General features: G+C 33.3%; 1 protein-coding gene across 1 annotated transcript; it reads right to left on the bottom strand.

Annotated features, from left to right (window-relative positions):
* Positions 1-7072: 7072 nt before the first annotated feature.
* Positions 7073-9133, bottom strand: LOC113778033 (tabersonine 16-hydroxylase 2-like). The gene is made up of 2 exons (XM_027323280.1): positions 8036-9133; positions 7073-7872 (listed from the first exon to the last, which is right to left on the bottom strand). The coding sequence occupies exons 1-2, from the start codon at positions 8912-8914 to the stop codon at positions 7249-7251; spliced, it is 1503 nt and encodes a 500-aa protein (XP_027179081.1). The 5' UTR covers positions 8915-9133; the 3' UTR covers positions 7073-7248.
* Between the last annotated feature and the right edge of the window lie 9953 nt (positions 9134-19086).

Below are 19086 nucleotides of genomic sequence, written 5' to 3'. Positions count from 1 at the left end.
TCCTCTTTAATCACAGGCACCAGACACTCATGCATTACTCGGGTACTCCCTCCCTAGTATTAGATATGTAGAGTAGAGTAGGAAACAGTTTGCTAAGATTTCTCTATGAAATTGGAATTCCCTAACTTTAAGAGATTAATTTTCTAAGATATTTTTAAGAAAAACAAATGTCCAAATTTTATAGAAAATTACACCATAATTTAGACGAGATTTTGGTACTCATTTAGTTAGAGAGTTACACTAGCATAAGTAGATAGGAATTCCAATATTCGAAGAGTTTTCATTTGCATTTGTCTACCCGTTTAAGTAATAGTGAAGTTTTAGTAGCGCTGGTAATTGATCAATTTTCTCTATGGGATCGACCTTTAATACCTTATACTCACTTACAACTTGTATATTTACAAAAAATTACGTGTGGGATATTCAGTACTTTATAAATTTAAAACATGAATGTGAATTAAGCTCTCTTGATACCCTATATATAAGAATTTATAAATGCATACCCTATGCACGTCACTTTCTTTATAATCATTTAGTGAACTACACTTTCCACGCAAAATCTATTGAACGTTAATCTTTCAACGATTCAGTTATATGCCGAAAGACAGACTTGTGCGAAAACTCAGGCATTTCCTTTTGAGTTTGACTATGAAACAAAATACCTGTTTTATTGAGATTATTCAAGCAATCGTGTCCAAGCGGGTAACATAATCTCCTGCTCTAAGAAATTCGAAAGAAATTGAGTGGAATGGAAATTTTATCACAGTACGGACTAATAGTCTAATAGTTGGTAAGCCTAATAATTGGCATTCAATTAGTAAAAATTTTCCAAATAAAATTGTTAAACCGACTAATTCTAATACAATTCAAATAAGATTGATGTGAGGTCCTTATTTGTCCAATTAATGCTATTTCATTGATTGAAGACAAACTACTATACATGCCAAATAGTTGTTTCAGACCATAATAAAATTTTTCTTCAACAGACATATTAAAGAAAGTCCTCTGTAATTTCATTTTAGCCAAGAAATAATGAATTAAAAGAAACCATTTTCAACCATCAGAGTTAACATACTTACGGACCCATGAACACTAGTTCCTGGGATTTTTGAAAAACAAAATCTAAGTTGTTAAATAAAAAGAATCAAAATACTGTCTAATTACATTATAGTAACACGATCTTTTTTTGATATTACTATAATGTTATTAGTCATCTAGGTTAGTTGATCCCTATTCATTGAATCAATCTTTAGAAATCTTAGTCCACCAAGTCAATGTGGTACAAGATCCATATAGTGAGACGAGCACCTCTGTTGGTCGGCTTGTGAAATTAACCTGCCTTCATCATGGAAATTAGTTTACACACAAGTGGAAGAATTCCATAATCTTCCACTCTTTATTGCATATCTAGTTGAGCAATCCTTGCACTTTATCTCCCACAAAAATTTCTTTTATATTCTTTATCCTGTCTTTTTCGCTTGAGTGGCTTCAAAAAGAGTTGCTTTCTTCACTGCCCACTTGTTTGAATTAGTATTATTTTATTTATCTTAATTCTATACACTAATCATCTTGGAGAATAAGATATCAGATTAATGAAAATGCCATCATATACAGTTGGTGAAATATTTCCTACCACATTGTACTATATATATCCGTACTGAAAGTGCAGTACATAAAAGCATAAGCAGTCAAAGTTTATTGACTCCAATGTTTTTGTGTGTTCGTGCGTGTGCTTTTGTTTTTTGGTTGGCAAGAAAGAGTATTGAATCTATGGTTTAGGTGGAGAGATTATCATAAATATCCTCTTATAATGATCCCAATTGTTTGATCAATGTCGCGTCACTTTGACAAGGTACTCCACTAATGTTGTGATAATTATTAATCGCATTCTACTTTTTATAACGACAGTCCTAGTTTGCCATTGACATTTTCCATATGATTTCTTGAATATGCCATTGCAGTCGCACTCTTTTTTTGCTTTATTACCTCTCTCGTGCACTTTGTTCCATCCGCCCTTCCATCCATCAAACAGACTTGTGTATACTCTCTCTTTATCTGTCTTAAACCCTTGCAAAAAGATTGATTGGAGAATGATTGTTAGCCAAAACATGGTTGAACTTTAAAGATTGGAGATAACACAAAGCATTTTTTGTGCTAATTGTTGTAAATAAGGTGCAAGGTGTGCTTGTCATTCCGTACCTTCAAATAGTGTCTTAAATTTGTCCAAAGACACACTTACTCTAAGGTGGTCATAGTTCCATACATAATATCCCATCAAAATTTTTTTTTTTTGGTTCATAATTACAAATTGTTTACTCACCAAAGCAGCCTAGGCTACTTAATAGTGTTACCTTACTCAAAACTACTTCCTATGAATGTACCATGTACGGTCTAGATTCCCTTTATACAACTAATACGGGAAAAAGAAATTGATTATATTTGGGAGAAAGTAAATGAGGGAAAGCTCAATCTGAAACTAAAGTTTAGAGTAACATGAAATTCTCTTGTTTGCCAACATGAAATACTTAATTGAAAACATGTACAATCTAATCAAAACAAGTCCAGCTCACTTATTTCATCTTATACTAACCAACATGAAATATTTTTTTAATAACTTTTTTTCTACCCTTCTACCTCTCCCCACTCCTTTTTCGCTTTAGTTATCTTGCACAGGATTAGAATCCTGAATCTAATAGCGATGAGAAATCTAAGAGCCTATCCCTGGCCATTGGACCAACTCGGTAGTTTAACACGAAATACTTAATAAGAAACATGTACAAGTCAAATCAAAATAATTCCAACTCATTTATTTTATCTTATACTAGCTATTAAGGCACATCCATGGTATGCGCAACTAGTAAACTTAAAATATGTATAAAAATTATTTTTCAAAATTGAAATATTAAAAGAGAAAGAATTGTTTGGTGTAAGCTGATTTTGAAAACTGGAAAAGGGAAGAAACGAATAGGAATCGGGGCTAATATTTTTTCTTTTTCACATTTTAACATTTCTATAATAAATTCAGACTAACGTGTTTACGCTTTTGGTTGAGGAGGCTCGGTCTAGTAGATAAGTTTGACGATCTAGAAATTAGAGATTTTACATTCTAACCCGCCGTTTTCCTTTCCGCTCTTTAAATTTAGCTCTTTCCTACGGAAAAAAAAAAAAGCGTTAACACTTCTGATTTAATATGTGATTTTGAGGAGTATCAAAAATATTGGATAAGCATTGAAAGGTTGTGGATAAACATGGAAAAATGCTGAACGTTAAAGATGGGAGAATAGGGAATTACGCAGATTTTTTTGTTAAGAAGATGACCATTTTACCCTTCATGGTAAGGGTAAAAATGTCAAAAAAATAAAATGATATGATACCCTTTATAGTAAGAGACTTGTTTAAGGTGCACTCGATTTAGGGAGAAAATCTTTGTAATAGTAATTATTTGTGTGCAACTAATAAAATATAGTTGTAATAATTATTTCTTCTCTGGTATATTTAGAGACAAACTAATATCATTGTGTAAGAATGTTTAATGGTATGGAGAATTAGAGAATTCTAGATATTTTAGAGTGGTTTATTAATTAGTTGCTGGAGAAGTATGACTAATTTGTAGATGAACCCAAATAATAGGATTTATATTTTCTTATCAATAATTTAGGATCATTTTACCCTTTAATAAGGGTACAATAGGAAATATGTAAAGTAATCACTGTGTGGTTTTAAGACATAGTGGAACTCAAGCTTTATATATTGCATAGATATATAGTATAAGTATATTTTGCAATTTTATAGGCCTTAGCATGCATGTATAGATAGATACACAACATTACACACAGCAGCATGAAGCAATTCTAACCTCATGTTAGCGAGTTGTATAGAACAAAAGATTCTTTGTAATTAAAGTTAGATCATTATTTTGAAACATATTAAATGAGATTGTTTAACAGCAAGCGCTTAAGAACAAGGTACAAATAAATCTTAACTGTTTCTGCTAAATCTAATAACCAATGTATATAATTATAGTTAAGCACAAAGTCAATTGGCATTATAAGCTGCAATTGAATTCCAAGAAACCAAATATATTTCTGTATATCTCTTTTTTCCTCAGTTGTGACTACCTAAATATAATCTTGAAATGCTAAAGGGCACTCTCTGCTTGGAATCTCCGTTATTTGGAAATAGTTTTTTGTATTATAATCTCGTGAAGTAAGTTTTCAACTATTTTTGTATATTTTAACAATTTTTTTATTTTACACATATTATATCATAAAAAATGGTATAGTGAAAAAAAATTTCTCACAAAAATCTTTAAACCAAACATTGGACTAATTTGACATGTGGTTTTGTCTGGTTGATATTCTCCTAGAAGACTTGGGCAGAAATGATTTGTTGTGACTTTTGACCTAGCCGAAAGAGCAAAAGTTGGAGATTTGTGCAGTTTACTCAAGGATTTTTGCCGGTGGACTTTGGTTCTAGATGTTTCTATCCAAATTGTCCTTTCATGATTAAAGAGCACTAAAATGAAGGGACCATGGGATTCCTCGACTTTTGCAGATAACTCCTACACGGCTTTGGTGGGCGCCAAGCACTTTTCTTGGCTCAAACTGCTTTCATTCCGCCCACCCTTTGATCACCACAATAATTGAGTTACAGACACGACCGATGATGGGATCTTAACTGCCTCTTTTTTTTTTTTTTAACACTATAAATTCTATTTTATACATACTCCTACTCTATCCTAAGAGAAAGGGGGTGAACTCAAGAGGGTCAATAGGAAATTTGAAAGGGACTGAACCGTCGTTGAATCAGACGAGTGTCTTTGCACTCGCTGATGAAATTTTCAAAAAATTCTAAACAAGAATACAAGTCAAGGGATTCGATCAATTGACCTACAGTCAAGCCAAGGAGAGCTCTAAAGCTCTCCTGGTGGCCGAGTAGTTGGTTGGATCATAACTGCCTAAGTTCTGAGTTTTTCTTGCTTTGAGTTATAGTACGTACATTGCATACTTTTATTTTTCCACGTATCTTACCACTAGTTAGGCACAAATACCATGTGTTAAAATGTGTATTAGGAGAAGGATTATGATTAGTTCAAAGAGTTTTCCATCATAACTGGATCATAGACGGAACCAACAAATTTATCTTTAAGGTGAATTTGAATATATGTAAACTTATATGTATAACAAAAAATATTTTAAATTTTTGCGGGGACAAAACTTTAAATTTATAAAGAGTATTTCTAATTTTATAAGAGATAAAAACTCAATTTTTTAAAACTTTGTGGGGGTGGGGGCCCCTCCCCCTCCCTCGATTCCATCCCCTTGGATGCTTGCAAGATTAATGGTTAATAACAAAATAACAAAATTTAAGAAAGAAAATGATGTAACAAGAAAATACGACAAATAAGAATACGTGTGACCTAAAGACCATGACCCTATTTATAGGTAACATTCCTGTTACCCTTTGGAACCTATTTCAGCCCATCGTAGAAATAGGAACCCTTAAGTTTCTACACATTAAAGGCCCACACCCTATTAGATATATTAAACCCACACTATATTTGATCATTTAAATTGGGGTTAACCTTAATTGACAGTTTGCAACACATAATTATTCACATATAAGTCAATGTTTTTAAACTCGGACCGGTCAGTGAACCGGAGAGGTGGCCGGTTCGCGGTTCGACCGGTCCGACCGGTCCAACCGGCCGGTTCAAAGGTTCACTGTTTTTTTTATTTTTTATTTTTAGTGTTAAGTACTAAGCAGGTTTCATTCTACACTTGAACTTTACCAACATAACTTAATTTAAGTTATGATAATAATAAATTTTCTAAAAATTATACATAAAACATGGAATGATAAATATAATTAAAATATCATAATTCACCATAAGTTTTCATAAATTCATTATAAACATAAATAGATACAATCCAAATGTTCACCAATTATCACAAATAAAAACACAAAAAATAAATAAATTAAATATTGAAATTCTTTTACAACTCTTAAAAAAATCCATAAAAGAGTTCAAGTTAAGACAAACTATTTGAATAGCAAACTTTTATCAGTGGCATGATAAGCAACCACACCACCTTCACAATTTCATCAACTTAAGCTGAAAAAGTTAAAATTTTATTATAAAAATATAAATCTAATTGCTCAAACTAAAAAAAACTAAAAATTTTTGAAAAACAAATATACAGTTAAACACATAAAAAATTAATTGCTACTAAACATTACTAATTAACATGTTATATTAAATTCAATGATCCTATACCATTAATTATTTTAAATTCAATTATCAATAGCTTCGATTATGTGCCAACTACTATATTTTTGACCAACCCAATGTTATTATTTGTAATTCCTACCCAATTCCTACACGGATGTGCACTACTTTTGCAAAAATTTCATCCTTAATTAATCGAATAAAAATAAAACAAAAACGAGGGAAACATATGAAAATTGAGGGGAAAAAGAAGAAAATGCAAAAAATCAACTAAAGATAATAATATAGAAAAAAAAACCTTGAAAAGAAAAAAATTAAACTTACTAAGATGTTGGAAAACAAGAAAAGTTGAAATTTTCAACTTGTTTACAATTTGCTAAAGATAATAACCTGATAATAATGGTGAAGACTTGAGAAAATCTTGTTGTGGATATTTGGGTTAAAAATGGTTAAGAAGAAAAAATTGAAAAAAAAATAAGAGAAGAACTTGATGTTTTAATATATTTTTTAGTCAAGTAGAATTCTCAACAAACTTAACTACAGTCTAACGGTGAGATTGTCATATCCAAACTTAGAGACCCAGGTTCGAATCTTAGCTACACCATTCTTGATATTTTGTTGAAGAATTTAAAAAACTGCCGGTTCACGGTTCTTAACGGTTCGCACGGTTCGTCCGAGTTTCAACGGTTCTCCATGAACTTCCGGCTTTAGCATTAGACCGGACCGGTGACATGGCCGGTTCGCGGTCCAACCGGTCGAATCAGTCCGGTCCGGTCCGGTTCTGAAAACATTGATATAAGTTCAATGTTGGATTAAGGATCCAACATATTATGGCCCTTGGCATATAAAACTAGACAAATTCCATTGAATGGCATCAACAGAAGCCAACAAATGTTGTACATGCATAGAGAGAAGTTACAGAAACTAATGCTAACAAAAGCATGCCAAAACCAATGAAGGACAATAAAAGCACAGTGAAGTTCCATGCGAACTTACAAAGCACATGCATTGCATTATTGCTAGTATTTAGAAGAAGAGTGGTAAGAAGTTGGAACCAAGATAAGATCATGTTTTCGTCCGACTGTCAAGCCAAAGATATCAGTCATGTCTAGTTCTTCATTTTCCAATCTACCAGGCAGTTTCCAATCAAAGTGGAACAACGATTGTGCGAGTGGTAGCTCCATCATAGGCAAAGCAAATGACATTCCAGGACATATCCTTCTTCCAGCACCAAATGGGATGTAATTAAAGTTTGACCCCTTAAAATCAATTTTAGAATCAAGAAACCTCTCTGGAATGAACTTCTCAGGTTCAGTCCAGTAACCGGGATCTCGACCAATTGCCCAAAGATTAACATAGACTCTAGATTTAGCGGGTATTTCATATCCAAAAATTTCACATTGTTCACCGGATTCCCTTGGAGGAATTAGTGAAGCAGGAGGGTGCAGTCTCAGAGTTTCTTTGATTACCGCATGCAAGTATTTCAGTTCATGAAGTTGCGATTCATCAACATTTCCTCTTTTGCCGTAAATTGCACGTGCTTCAGCTTGTGCTTTTTTCATGACTTCTGGATTCTTGATCATTTCAGCCATTGCCCATACAGTTGTGGTTGACGATGTCTCTCCCCCTCCACCGAACACATCCTGAAGAAAAACAGGATGATTCATTACATTTTTTGGCTCTGGAAATCTCTTGATGTATTGATTAAAAACTTGGAAAGCACAATAATGCATATGTTAATTACTCAAGATAAAATGTTTCCCTTGTGAGAATTACTGAAAGAAAAAAGATGATGGGTTTACTCACGAAAATGACTGCTTTGAGATTGTCGTCAGTGAGTGGAATTCCAAATTCTCCGGATTTCTGAACTTTCAGCAGAACATCCACGAGATCCTCCTTTTCTTCTCCACTTCCATATTCTGATTCCGCTTTTCTAACTCTATGCCTAATGAGGATGTTTTCCAGTAGTTGATCAACCCTTTTGTGTAACCTCTCCAGCTTTTGCCTCTTTCCAGTGATTGTTTCAAGAATTTTGACAGAAGGGTACATGTCTGGTAAGCAGAAACCTGCCATAAGCTTTAGAACAGCCTCCATTGCCGACATGAAATCGTCATGGTATTTGCTTCTTTTACCAAAAGCAGCCAAGGCAATGACGCTGTGTGTCATTGTTGAAATCTTTTTACCAAAATCAACAGCCAATCCCTCTTCTTTTGAGATTGCTTTGATCATGTTTAAGGCCTCTGCTTCCCTAATTGATCGAAATGTCCGGGTACGTTGAGAGCTTAGAAGCTCTATTGCACAAATCTTTCTCAGTTGTCTCGAGTATTCTCCATAGGGACAAAAGCCAACATCAGTACAATCATAAAAGAGTATTCTTGGTGAAAGAAGAAAGGCTCTAGAAGCAAAAATGATGTCATGTTTCTTTAAAACCCCTTCTGCAACCTCGGCAGAAGATATAACTATGGTTGAAACTTCGCCAACCTGTAGGTGCATCAGAGGTCCATATTTTTTGGCCAAGTCTGCTAGGATTCGATGAGATTGGGAGCCAAGAAGCTGGTGAATGTTTCCTATGATAGGCAATTTTCTTGGTCCTGGAGGCAGTTTTGCAGGCTTGGATTTCATCAGAGATTTGGCTACCATGATGATGAAGAGGAGGAAGCCACAAAAGAAGAAGAAATGCTCCATTGAAACTGGGGAAAGAACGAATGCTCGAATTTGGCTTAAGATACTATGTTATTAGTATAGGGATCTTTTGCTATATTTAGACCAAATAGTCATCAATTGGTAGACACCAATCCTTCTAATAATTGCTCCTAGTGGGTAGCTCGGCTGGTTCCGTCTGTCTTTACAACAAGATTTCAGGTTCGACACCCACTTGCTACCGTTACTAGGCATTTTTGGGGTGAGCTCTGCTCAGCCTAAAAGGATTAGTCCCGATGATTCCGGAATACCCCTCCAGACTCTAATAATTGCTGGCTCATTTATTAAGGACGCTCTCCGGACTCTTTTATTAATGCATGGTGTTGTTATTTGAAAATGCACGTGGTGTTCCGACAGAAATTACAGAAATTATGGGGTATATATATATATATATATATTTATTTATTTATTTTTTGAAAAATGGGGTTCTTATAGTTGGTAGGCAAAAATCAACTAGAGTTGCCTATTCTGATATTTCCGTGAAGCTTCGGGTGCAAAACTGGGCAGATTATATGCTGGCTGACAAGTGATAAAGAAATTGATGGTAGTCTAAATGTAGAATGGAACTTATCAGTACAAGTTGAAGTACATTTAGTGTGTAATTCACACAAATTTCTGCAGGACCATTCTACTTGTAGAGCAACAAGAATACCATGCAACCGGCTTTTCTATTGTTCTTCGCAAATCCATAGAAGCATTTGAGAATCAATAAAAATATAATCCATCGAAGCATTAGGTTTTAATCCATAGTAGTATTTCAGAATCACTTTTTTAACTCATATACATCACATCCTAAAAAAAGTGCTACAATAATATTTTTTTTTTCCAAAAACTCCCTAAAAAATGCAATCCAAACGAACTGAAAATTTCTCACAAAAATCTTTAAACCAAACATTGGACTAATTTGACATGTGGCTTTGTCTGGTTGATATTCTCCTAGAAGACTTGGGCAGAAATGATTTGTTCTGACTTTTGACCTAGCCGAAAGAGCAAAAGTTGGAGATTTGTGCAGTTTACTCAAGGATTTTTGCCGGTGGATTTTGGTTCTAGATGTCTGTATCCAAATTGTCCTTTCATGATTAAAGAGCACTAAAATGAAGGGACCATGGGATTCCTCGACTTTTGCAGATAACTCCTACACGGCTTTGGCGGGCGCCGAGCACTTTTCTTGGCTCAAACTACTTTCATGCCGCCCACCTTTTGATCACCACAATAATTGAATTACAGACGCGACCGATAATGGGATCTTAACTGCCTTTTTTTTTAATACGATAAATTCTATTTTACACCTACTCCTATTCAATATTAAGAGAAAGAGGTGAACTCAAGGGGATCAATGGAAAATTCGAAAGGAACTGAACCGTCACTGAACTAGAAGAGTGTTTTTGCATCCGCTGATGAAATTTTCAAAAAATCCTAAACAAGAATACAGGTGAAGGAATTCGATCAATTGACCTACAGCCAAGGAGAGCTTTAAAGCTCCCCCTAGTGACCGAGTAGTTGGTTGGATCACAACTGCCTAAGTTCTGAGTTTTTCTTGCTTTGAGTTATAGTACATACATTGCATACTTTTATTTTTCCACGTATCTTACTACTGGTTAGGCACAAATACCATGTGTTAAAATGTGTATTAGGAGAAGGATTATGATTAGTTCAAAGAGTTTTCCATCATAACTGGTTCATAGACGGAACCAAAAAAATTTATCTTTAAGGTAAATTTGAATATATGTAAACTTATATGTATAACAAAAAATATTTTAAATTTTTGCGGGGACAAAACTTTAAATTTATAAAGAGTATTTCTAATGTTATAAGAGATAAAAACTCAATTTTTTAAAACTTTGTGGGGGTGGGGCCCCCTCCCCCTCCCTCGATTCCATCCCCTTGGATACTTGCAAGATTAATGGTTAATAACAAAAATAATAAAATTTAAGAAAGAAAATGATGTACTATTTCCAATTTTCGAGTTAGAAAGTTAAAAATAACCCGATATCACTTTGGTCTATTATAATCACCTATAATAAATTTTTTTTATAGCTTTTTGAGGTTGGCTTTGATTGAAATAAAGGTACTCTTGCGGTTCAAAGGATTGGAAAGCGAATGGACAACTCAAAAATGGGATACCCCATTGTTTGAAAGCAATTTCATCCGTATGAAAAGGTGTTCATTGTCAATAGTCTTCTCAGTAACATTTCAAGATATAACGGTTACACGGTCACTTGCTAGTCCAGATTTAAGCTTCCTACATAATATATTCAGGAAACATAATAGGAAGAAAAGGAGGAAAAAAATCAGGAAGAAGAAGAACAAGAAGAAGAATAAGACCATTCTTAAACCAAACCCTACATCTCATTGCATAGGCTTATAAACCGGCTTAAGTTGTGAAAATAGTAATTAAGGGCTTGTTTTTTATTGATTATAGATTCTAAGTTTAAACAATTAATTTTTTTTGATATTCTCGTTTGTTTTTGTATTTAGATTATAGATTTTTTTTAATAGGAAAAAAAAGCTAAAATTTGTAATTTTACAAAAAAGTATCTTTTGCTGATGCTTATTATTTCCTATGATCACTTTCCTTAGCTAGAGTTTGTATAATCTAAAGCAAACGCGAACAAGCTTACCTAAGGCAGATGCACAACTCGTTTATAAACAAGATAAAGCTTTAGCATTTTTTGTGCTCAAGAAATATGTGCATCCAATAAATACCTGAATTTGTGTGGATTCAAGAAGCTGGTACCAAGACTAGGGTGCATAGTTGCATTCCATCCAGTGTACTACTAAGTTGAGAGGACTTAAGAAAGTGCCTCCAGAATTAGAAATTTTGGATTCAAATCCTTCTATCTCTCCCTGTTTCTTAAATCTTACTCCATGCTTGCAAATTTTTTTTTTTTTTTTTTTTAAAGAAAGAAGTCCTGATACTTCCATTGGCTAATAATAGGTGATTAAGAGACCACTTACTAGAAATAGTTACACATCAAAAACTTCCACTTTAACTTTGAGGCAATAGTGTATCAACCTTATCTCACTTTATGTCTCAAAAAACCTTCTTATCTCGTTTAAAAGTTAACAAGATTGACATGAGTAAGAGTCCTTGGAATACTAATACGAATTAGAATTGGAAAGCATTCATTGAAAATTATTTTGTGGAGTCAGATTTGAAAGCAACAAGATGTATATCACTTTTTGTGCTTCTTTTGTACGATGCAGAATTGGCATTCTAATTTAGAACACTAAAGGTTCCGTAGATTATACCCAACATGGTAGTGATGGAGAAAATGCCCACATGAAAAAAATGTATTTAGTAAATGCGTTTTTTAAGTATTGCATTTAATTTGCTGAATGTGTTTTTTTAAGAAATAAATGCTTAAATCAAATATTATATTCAGTGAATATGTTTTTTGAGTACATGTTACATTTGCCAAATACATTTTTTACTCTTTTGGAAGAGGTTTGAAAAATATCACTCTTTGAAAGCTATTTTTAAAATGTCTCATCCTGTGAGAACTCGCTCGGCCGCGATTGTAAACACTAAGGCACTGTTTGGATTGAAGGAAAAGAAAAGAAAAGAAAAGAAAGGATAGGACTCTAGTGAAAACGAAAGGAAAGGAGAGGAGAAGCAAGTAGATTCCATTCATCTTATTTGGATTAAATAGGAAAAAAAGAAAGAAAACATTAACAATATTGTTTGGATTAGAGAAGAAGAAGGGAAAGGAAATTATCATGTGTTAGTTACATTTTTATTCACAATAATTTAAAAGCTTAATTTAAAACACATTAATTTTTTTAATCTTATTTGGATTAAATAGGAAAAAAAAGAAAGAAAACATTAACAATATTGTTTGGATTAGAGAAGAAGAAGGGAAAGGAAATTATCATGTGTTAGTTACATTTTTATTCACAATAATTTAAAAGCTTAATTTAAAACACATTAATTTTTTTAAAAAAATTTAAAAATTTTATTTATTTTGGTGTCTTATCCCTCCATTTCCACCCACTATTGGATGGAAAGTAGATTAACAAAAAATAACTAAATTTTATCCTTTCCTTTCCCTCATCACAAACCAATTCATACATCAAAATTCTTATCCCTCCATTTCTTTTTCTTTCCTTTCCTTCCTATTCCCTCAAAGCAAATAGTGCCTTCGTGCTGTGGAACCCAAAACTAAATTTAAGATGAAGAGTGCTATGGAAACCAAAACTAAATTTATTTAAGATAGTACTTCAGAGGACATGTGATTTAAATTTCGGCAAATGATAAGCATTTATTTTCCTATCACAATAAGTTTCTTCTAAGCAAAAAGGAAGGGTTCATGTAAACCTTTTTGTGTCATTTTTATAATTTCTATTTTACCCTCCAAATAAAGGGCAAAATGATACCGTCATCTTCCTAAAATAAATACACACAAATACATACATACATCCCCATTTTTCTAACCTAACAAAACTCTCAATAAGACAATAACTACCAACAACTTCCCATCCAAACAAAAAAGGAAAAAGAAAAACACAATTCTTCCATCTATATTTCTAAAAAAAAAAAATAACCTCCAACAACTACTAAAAATTTTAATAATTTTTCCTTTTAAAATATTTTTTTCTTTTAGATTTGTACACACATAGGGTGTGCCATTTCCACTAGTAACAATTATGCCCTCTGCTGGTGAATGACTGGTCCTATAAACGACATATTTATCATTTTAAAAGAAATTCGATCTGTTATTAGAATAATTGTTGTGGCATTGTCATTTGTCACTAAACTAAAAATTTACCCCATCCAAATTAATGGCTGAGGTGGAAAGAGGCATATAATATGTGCTGTACTGTTAAATATAGCCTGAGAATATATTACGATTAGTGGCGATCATTATGGGCTAATTATTCCCTTATTTGAGTTATTCTATATCTTATAATGGAAAACGGGGCAGAGCTGTTAATGGCCATGATTTGGGCTCAACAAATTGTGCGGTTCAGATCACAAGTTGTGCATCGATTTTCACACCGTATGTGGGACCCACAAAATTTTGTACTAAAGTTACACGTTGTGCAAACAAAGTTATGCCGTGTGCAACCAAAGTTATGCGTTGTTGAAAATGGCCAAAACCGTTGGGGACGGTTGCAGCCCCTTGTCCCTTAATGTAATCAAAAATAAATATACATGCATTAATTGATTTCTTATAGCTCAGTGAAAAAATTATGCCATAGACAACTTGAAATACTCCAAAGTCAGCTCTTAAGTTATCCAATTAACTTTGGCAAAATTTAATTGTTTTGTTATGGGCTTTTTATTTGGGTTCTAAATTGTTTTGTTTTCATCTCAAAGTATAAAGGCTACAAAATGAAGATACTGGGAGATGAGCAGGCTAGCATAAAATTCACTTAGAAAGTAATTAGCACTATTTGATTAGATGTGCAACTGCAATTAAGATATGGCACTTATCTCTTTGCTTGTTAATTATGTTATCTCTAACATTATTCCATTTTTGTTAAGCACATTTAAAGCACCTTGCCCTCCTATAATTTTGCCTAATTTGCTACTGTGTTTTGTACTTACAAGCACTTGAGAGAGAGAGAGGTTTGACTAGTAAATAAAAGAACAAAATGAAGAAGGGAATATGCTTGGTTGTCTTGAATTTTATTATTTTTTAGCACAAAAAATCTAATCTAAAGTGAGACACATTTAATATGGACCCTACAAATTTGATTGATTCACAATGAAGTGCAGAGACTTAAAAGAATCAATAAACAGTACCAATTGGAGAAGGGAATTATGCATGGTTTGTATTCTATATATAATTTTCTATGCAAAAAACTACAACATACTTTACATTGACCCCTCAAATTTGATGAATTTACAATTAAATACAAAGACTAGGAATCAACAACCTTAGATCCCATTTATATAGACCGAGGATGATGTACTGTAAATTATTTCAACTTAACTACTGTAATAAACATATTACATGGTTAGAAGCGTTAAGATATTATCCCTAATTACCATGTATTTGAACTTGTTTGACTTCCAAATTTTTGTAAAAGATTAACAATACTAAGATACAAATAATTAATGCATTTTTTTTAATGAAATTCTATTTTAACCCTCAAACTTCTGTTTCTGATATCGCACCCCTTACCATATTCAACTACACCAAGCTTCTCCAATCACTAACCAAAAAAAAAAAAAAAAGATATTTGAACCAAATAAGTGGGGAGATCGTCTTAATCTCGTCAATACTACAGGGATATATATCTTTGTAATTTTGGACTAATTCAAAACGTTACTATTCAAACTGCGTATTTTATGTGTACGTAAAAAATTGATAGCTATTTTAGGGGTACAATTGACATAGAATTTCCTAACAAGTGATATACCTGAAAAAAAGTGTTTTTGTTTGGCTAACTTGAGAAACAATGTGCTAATTAAGGGACTATACGCTAAATACACCATAATCACTTTTGGCAAATGGCCACCAGTAACAAAATTTTCTTTGATATTAGTGTCAGTTGCAGAGAAATAAGAATAAATTAAAATAACAAGACAATTATCCTGCCCTCTTCTCTGAAAAAATTATTTTTTCTTACAAAAAAAAAAAAATTAAACCAAAACACACTGCTGCTAGCTAAAATATTTAATTAGAAAGCCCCCAAAATAGACTTTATTTGAATTAGACAGCCTCCAAAATAGACATTATTTCAATATTTCTTTCTCTATAGATAGCTCAATAGTACATAATATCTCCTTTCTTGAAGATACAAGGGCACCAGCATAAAAGTATGTCCCTTCTCCTATACCATCCTATCTCCACAGAAAAAAAAAAAGGCCAGACAAATTTTTTTACATGGATAATTCAACAAGAGATCTAGTGAAAAGGAAGAGAAGAAAGGAGGTGGTGATAGTGGTGGTGGTGGCTTTGCTGATGGTGATGATGCTTATTTGTTTCTCTCTCAACCTGCCTTTGAAGATAAAGAAAGTCATCCACTGAACATGGAAGCCTAAGAGGACCATTTACTTGGTAGCCATACACTTCATGAGCTTTATCAAGAAGCCTCTGAAAAAGAGGATGGTAGAGATATGATATTGGAATTACAAAACGTTGAAATCCCTTGTTGCCTTCATCTTCCAATCCCACTTCAACCGCAAGAAATCCTTTCTTCACCTTCATCTTCTTTACCTCTTGCATTCAATTTGATGCTTTTTTGGCCCCTAAGATGTGAAATTGATGTGGGAGATTCTTGAAGCTTGGCTTCTATGGGGGAAATTGTGGTGCTTATATAAACAAAACTACTTGAGCATACATATATATATATAAAGATGAAGAGGGGAATTAGGTTTGTTATTGCTTTGGTCTTTAGTAAAAGTTGTGGACGTGTGTCTGCCGTATCAATACGGAATCATTGTGGTCTACTTGACTTGGATTCTTATCTTTTTCTTTTAGAGGTCTTCGCATTATTGAGCTTTAGTGGGCAAAACTATTAAAACAGTTTCCAAAGCTTCACTATCAAAAAGTCATGATTTTGTTGTTTAAAGTTAAAATTGAACTAATTTTCAAAGCTATGACTCATAGTAGTCACTAAAAATAAATAAATAAATAAATAGTAGTCTCTAAACGTTGGTTTAATTTCACTTTGCAACCTTAAACAAAGTTCTTATTCCCATTTTAATCCCTAAATTTCAAATTTGACACATTAGTTTGTAAGATATGAAATTTGTCCCACTTAAGTAAAGTCGTTGATGGAAGTGAGACATATTTTATACTTAAGTGGAACAAATTTTATACCTTAGCGATTGTGGAGGGATGGGTTTTATACTTTAGAAATTAAAATGAGACAAATCCTATACTTTGAGGAGCAAAGTGCAATAAATTTTAAAATTTAGAGATTAAAATGTTCTATTTTAAAGTTTAGAAACATTGTGCAGACTCTAATATGCTTGTGAACTAATATAACTTTGTATCCCTAACTTCCTAAACTACAATTGTAGATAAAAATGCACCCTATGCTCTCAAATTCCTCCCATCTCAGTCCAATGGTTGGCCACGTAAGTGATACTAGCGTGGACAAAAAAAAGCCTGTGTATACCACACGTTGCAAATGAATATTTGTACCTTCTAACTTATGTCTGATTCTCACTTTACACCTAACCTTCAATTTTGTGATACATTACACCTCAAACTTTGAAATCCATTACAATCAAATCATGAGCAAAACTAATAGAAGTAAAAAGATCTCCATATTCTTCATCAATAGCAGCACAAGTTTTTTAATCGGAGGTTCTTGTTTTTCAATTATAACTTGGCTATTTCATCATCTTTTTGCACATCAAGTTCAGCAATCCGTTCACTGATTTGCTATATATACAGCCATGTTCTAGGTCAACCCAATTGGAATCTCCAAATTGCCTGAAACAACGTAAATGCGCCACTACAAGAAAATGGGCTTTTTGCAACGCTTTTGCTGCGGCACAAGGAGAAAGTGCGGCAAACAAGCAGTAAATTTCAATTTGTGCTGCAAATTTCCCAGCGGTTCATAATTTTTGCATAAAAATGACATAGTTTTGATAAAAACCCATAAAAGAAAAGAAAATAAAGCCCAAAAAAGGGGGGAAAAACGATGTTTTAAAGATAACTAAACACCTAAATACCTAAATACGCAAAAATCTGATCCTTTCCAAAGTCTGAAAGCAAACAACCTAATTCCACCTCTCTCTCTCTCTCTCTCTCTCTCTCTCTCTCATCTCTCAATTCCCTTTGATTTCTAATGATGCAGTAGAAATACCTTCGGTTCCTAATTCCTGGTCAATTAATTTTTGTGTTTGTTTCTTAGTTTTATATCTGCAATAGAAATATCAAACCGAATTTTCTTTCAGTTTTAGGTCATTTTTTGAAAGGTGAATAAATTGGATATCCTCGGTTGGATTTGGTTCTCTATCGATAAACCAATTGTAGCTTTGAGACAACTCAATCAACAATTCTATGAGCTCTTCTGGTTCAAAGGCAAGGTAATTAAGCTCAATTTCTTTGTGATATTTTCACTTTACTCATTTTAACTTGTGGTATTTGCTATCGATATTGCTGATTAAATTGCTCTTTGACATTCCTTTGTTTGTCTCCTTCTAAATTTCTGGGGCTATCTGGTCTCATACTTAATTTGCTTGCTTTTTTATCCTCTTCTCTTACCTGCTTTGGATATGCCGCATCGTATATATGCATATGCCGTTTCGCTTCAGTGACTACTTTTTATTTTTTGTTAGAAGCTAAGATGTTGTTCTAATAACACCACATCTTTATTGTCCTTCCTTATGCGTCATTCTGGTTATGATTTGATCTTTAGTGGCTGTTTGACCAATATGTTGCTAGTTGCTTGTGAGTTATATTACTGCACATGCTAGTGCTTGATTATCGTTTGGAAACTTTGAAAGCTTTCTTATCATGATAATTTTGCTATAATACCTATATCCATCTCCAGTCGTTTGCCTTAGCCATACCAATATTCAGTCATCAGTAAATTTTGAAGTCTCGATTGATTATCCATCCAGTTGAGTTAATATAGAATTCTAAGTTGGAACCTGAAAGCATCAAGGATGGAAAATTGAGGCATCTGGCAGACTCTTTAGCTTGGAAGCATTTTAATGACCGGCACCCAAGTTTTGCTAGTGATCCTCGCAATGTTCGTCTTGGAATTGCAGCAGATGGATTTAACCCATTCAAAGCAATGAACAATAAAAACAGCACCTGGCTAGTGATTTTAGTGCCATATAATTTACCCTCATGGATGTGCATGAAGCAAACATCATTTATGTTGTGTTTGCTAATTGATGGGCCTAAAGCTCCAGGTAATGATATTCACATATATCTTCAACCAGTAATTGATGAATGGAATAAGTTTTGGGATCCAGGGGTGCCTACTTATGATGCAGCTAGTAAGCAAATGTTTTACTTACGTGCTGCACTACTTTGGACTATCAATGATTTTCCAGCTTATGGAAATCTATCTGGTTGGAGTACCAAAGGGAAGTATGCATGCCCTTGTTGTAATAAAGATGTTCGAAGTCAATGGTTGATGCATAGCAAAAAATATTGCTATTTGGGTCATCGTCGATTTCTAGCTATTGATCATCCTTATCGTTTAAATCGAGCACAGTTTGATGGGACAATTGAGAA

This window comes from Coffea eugenioides, chromosome 7, assembly GCF_003713205.1.
Source record: "Coffea eugenioides isolate CCC68of chromosome 7, Ceug_1.0, whole genome shotgun sequence".
Taxonomy (NCBI): domain Eukaryota; kingdom Viridiplantae; phylum Streptophyta; class Magnoliopsida; order Gentianales; family Rubiaceae; genus Coffea; species Coffea eugenioides.
This window is presented reverse-complemented; position numbering and strand designations above follow the sequence as displayed.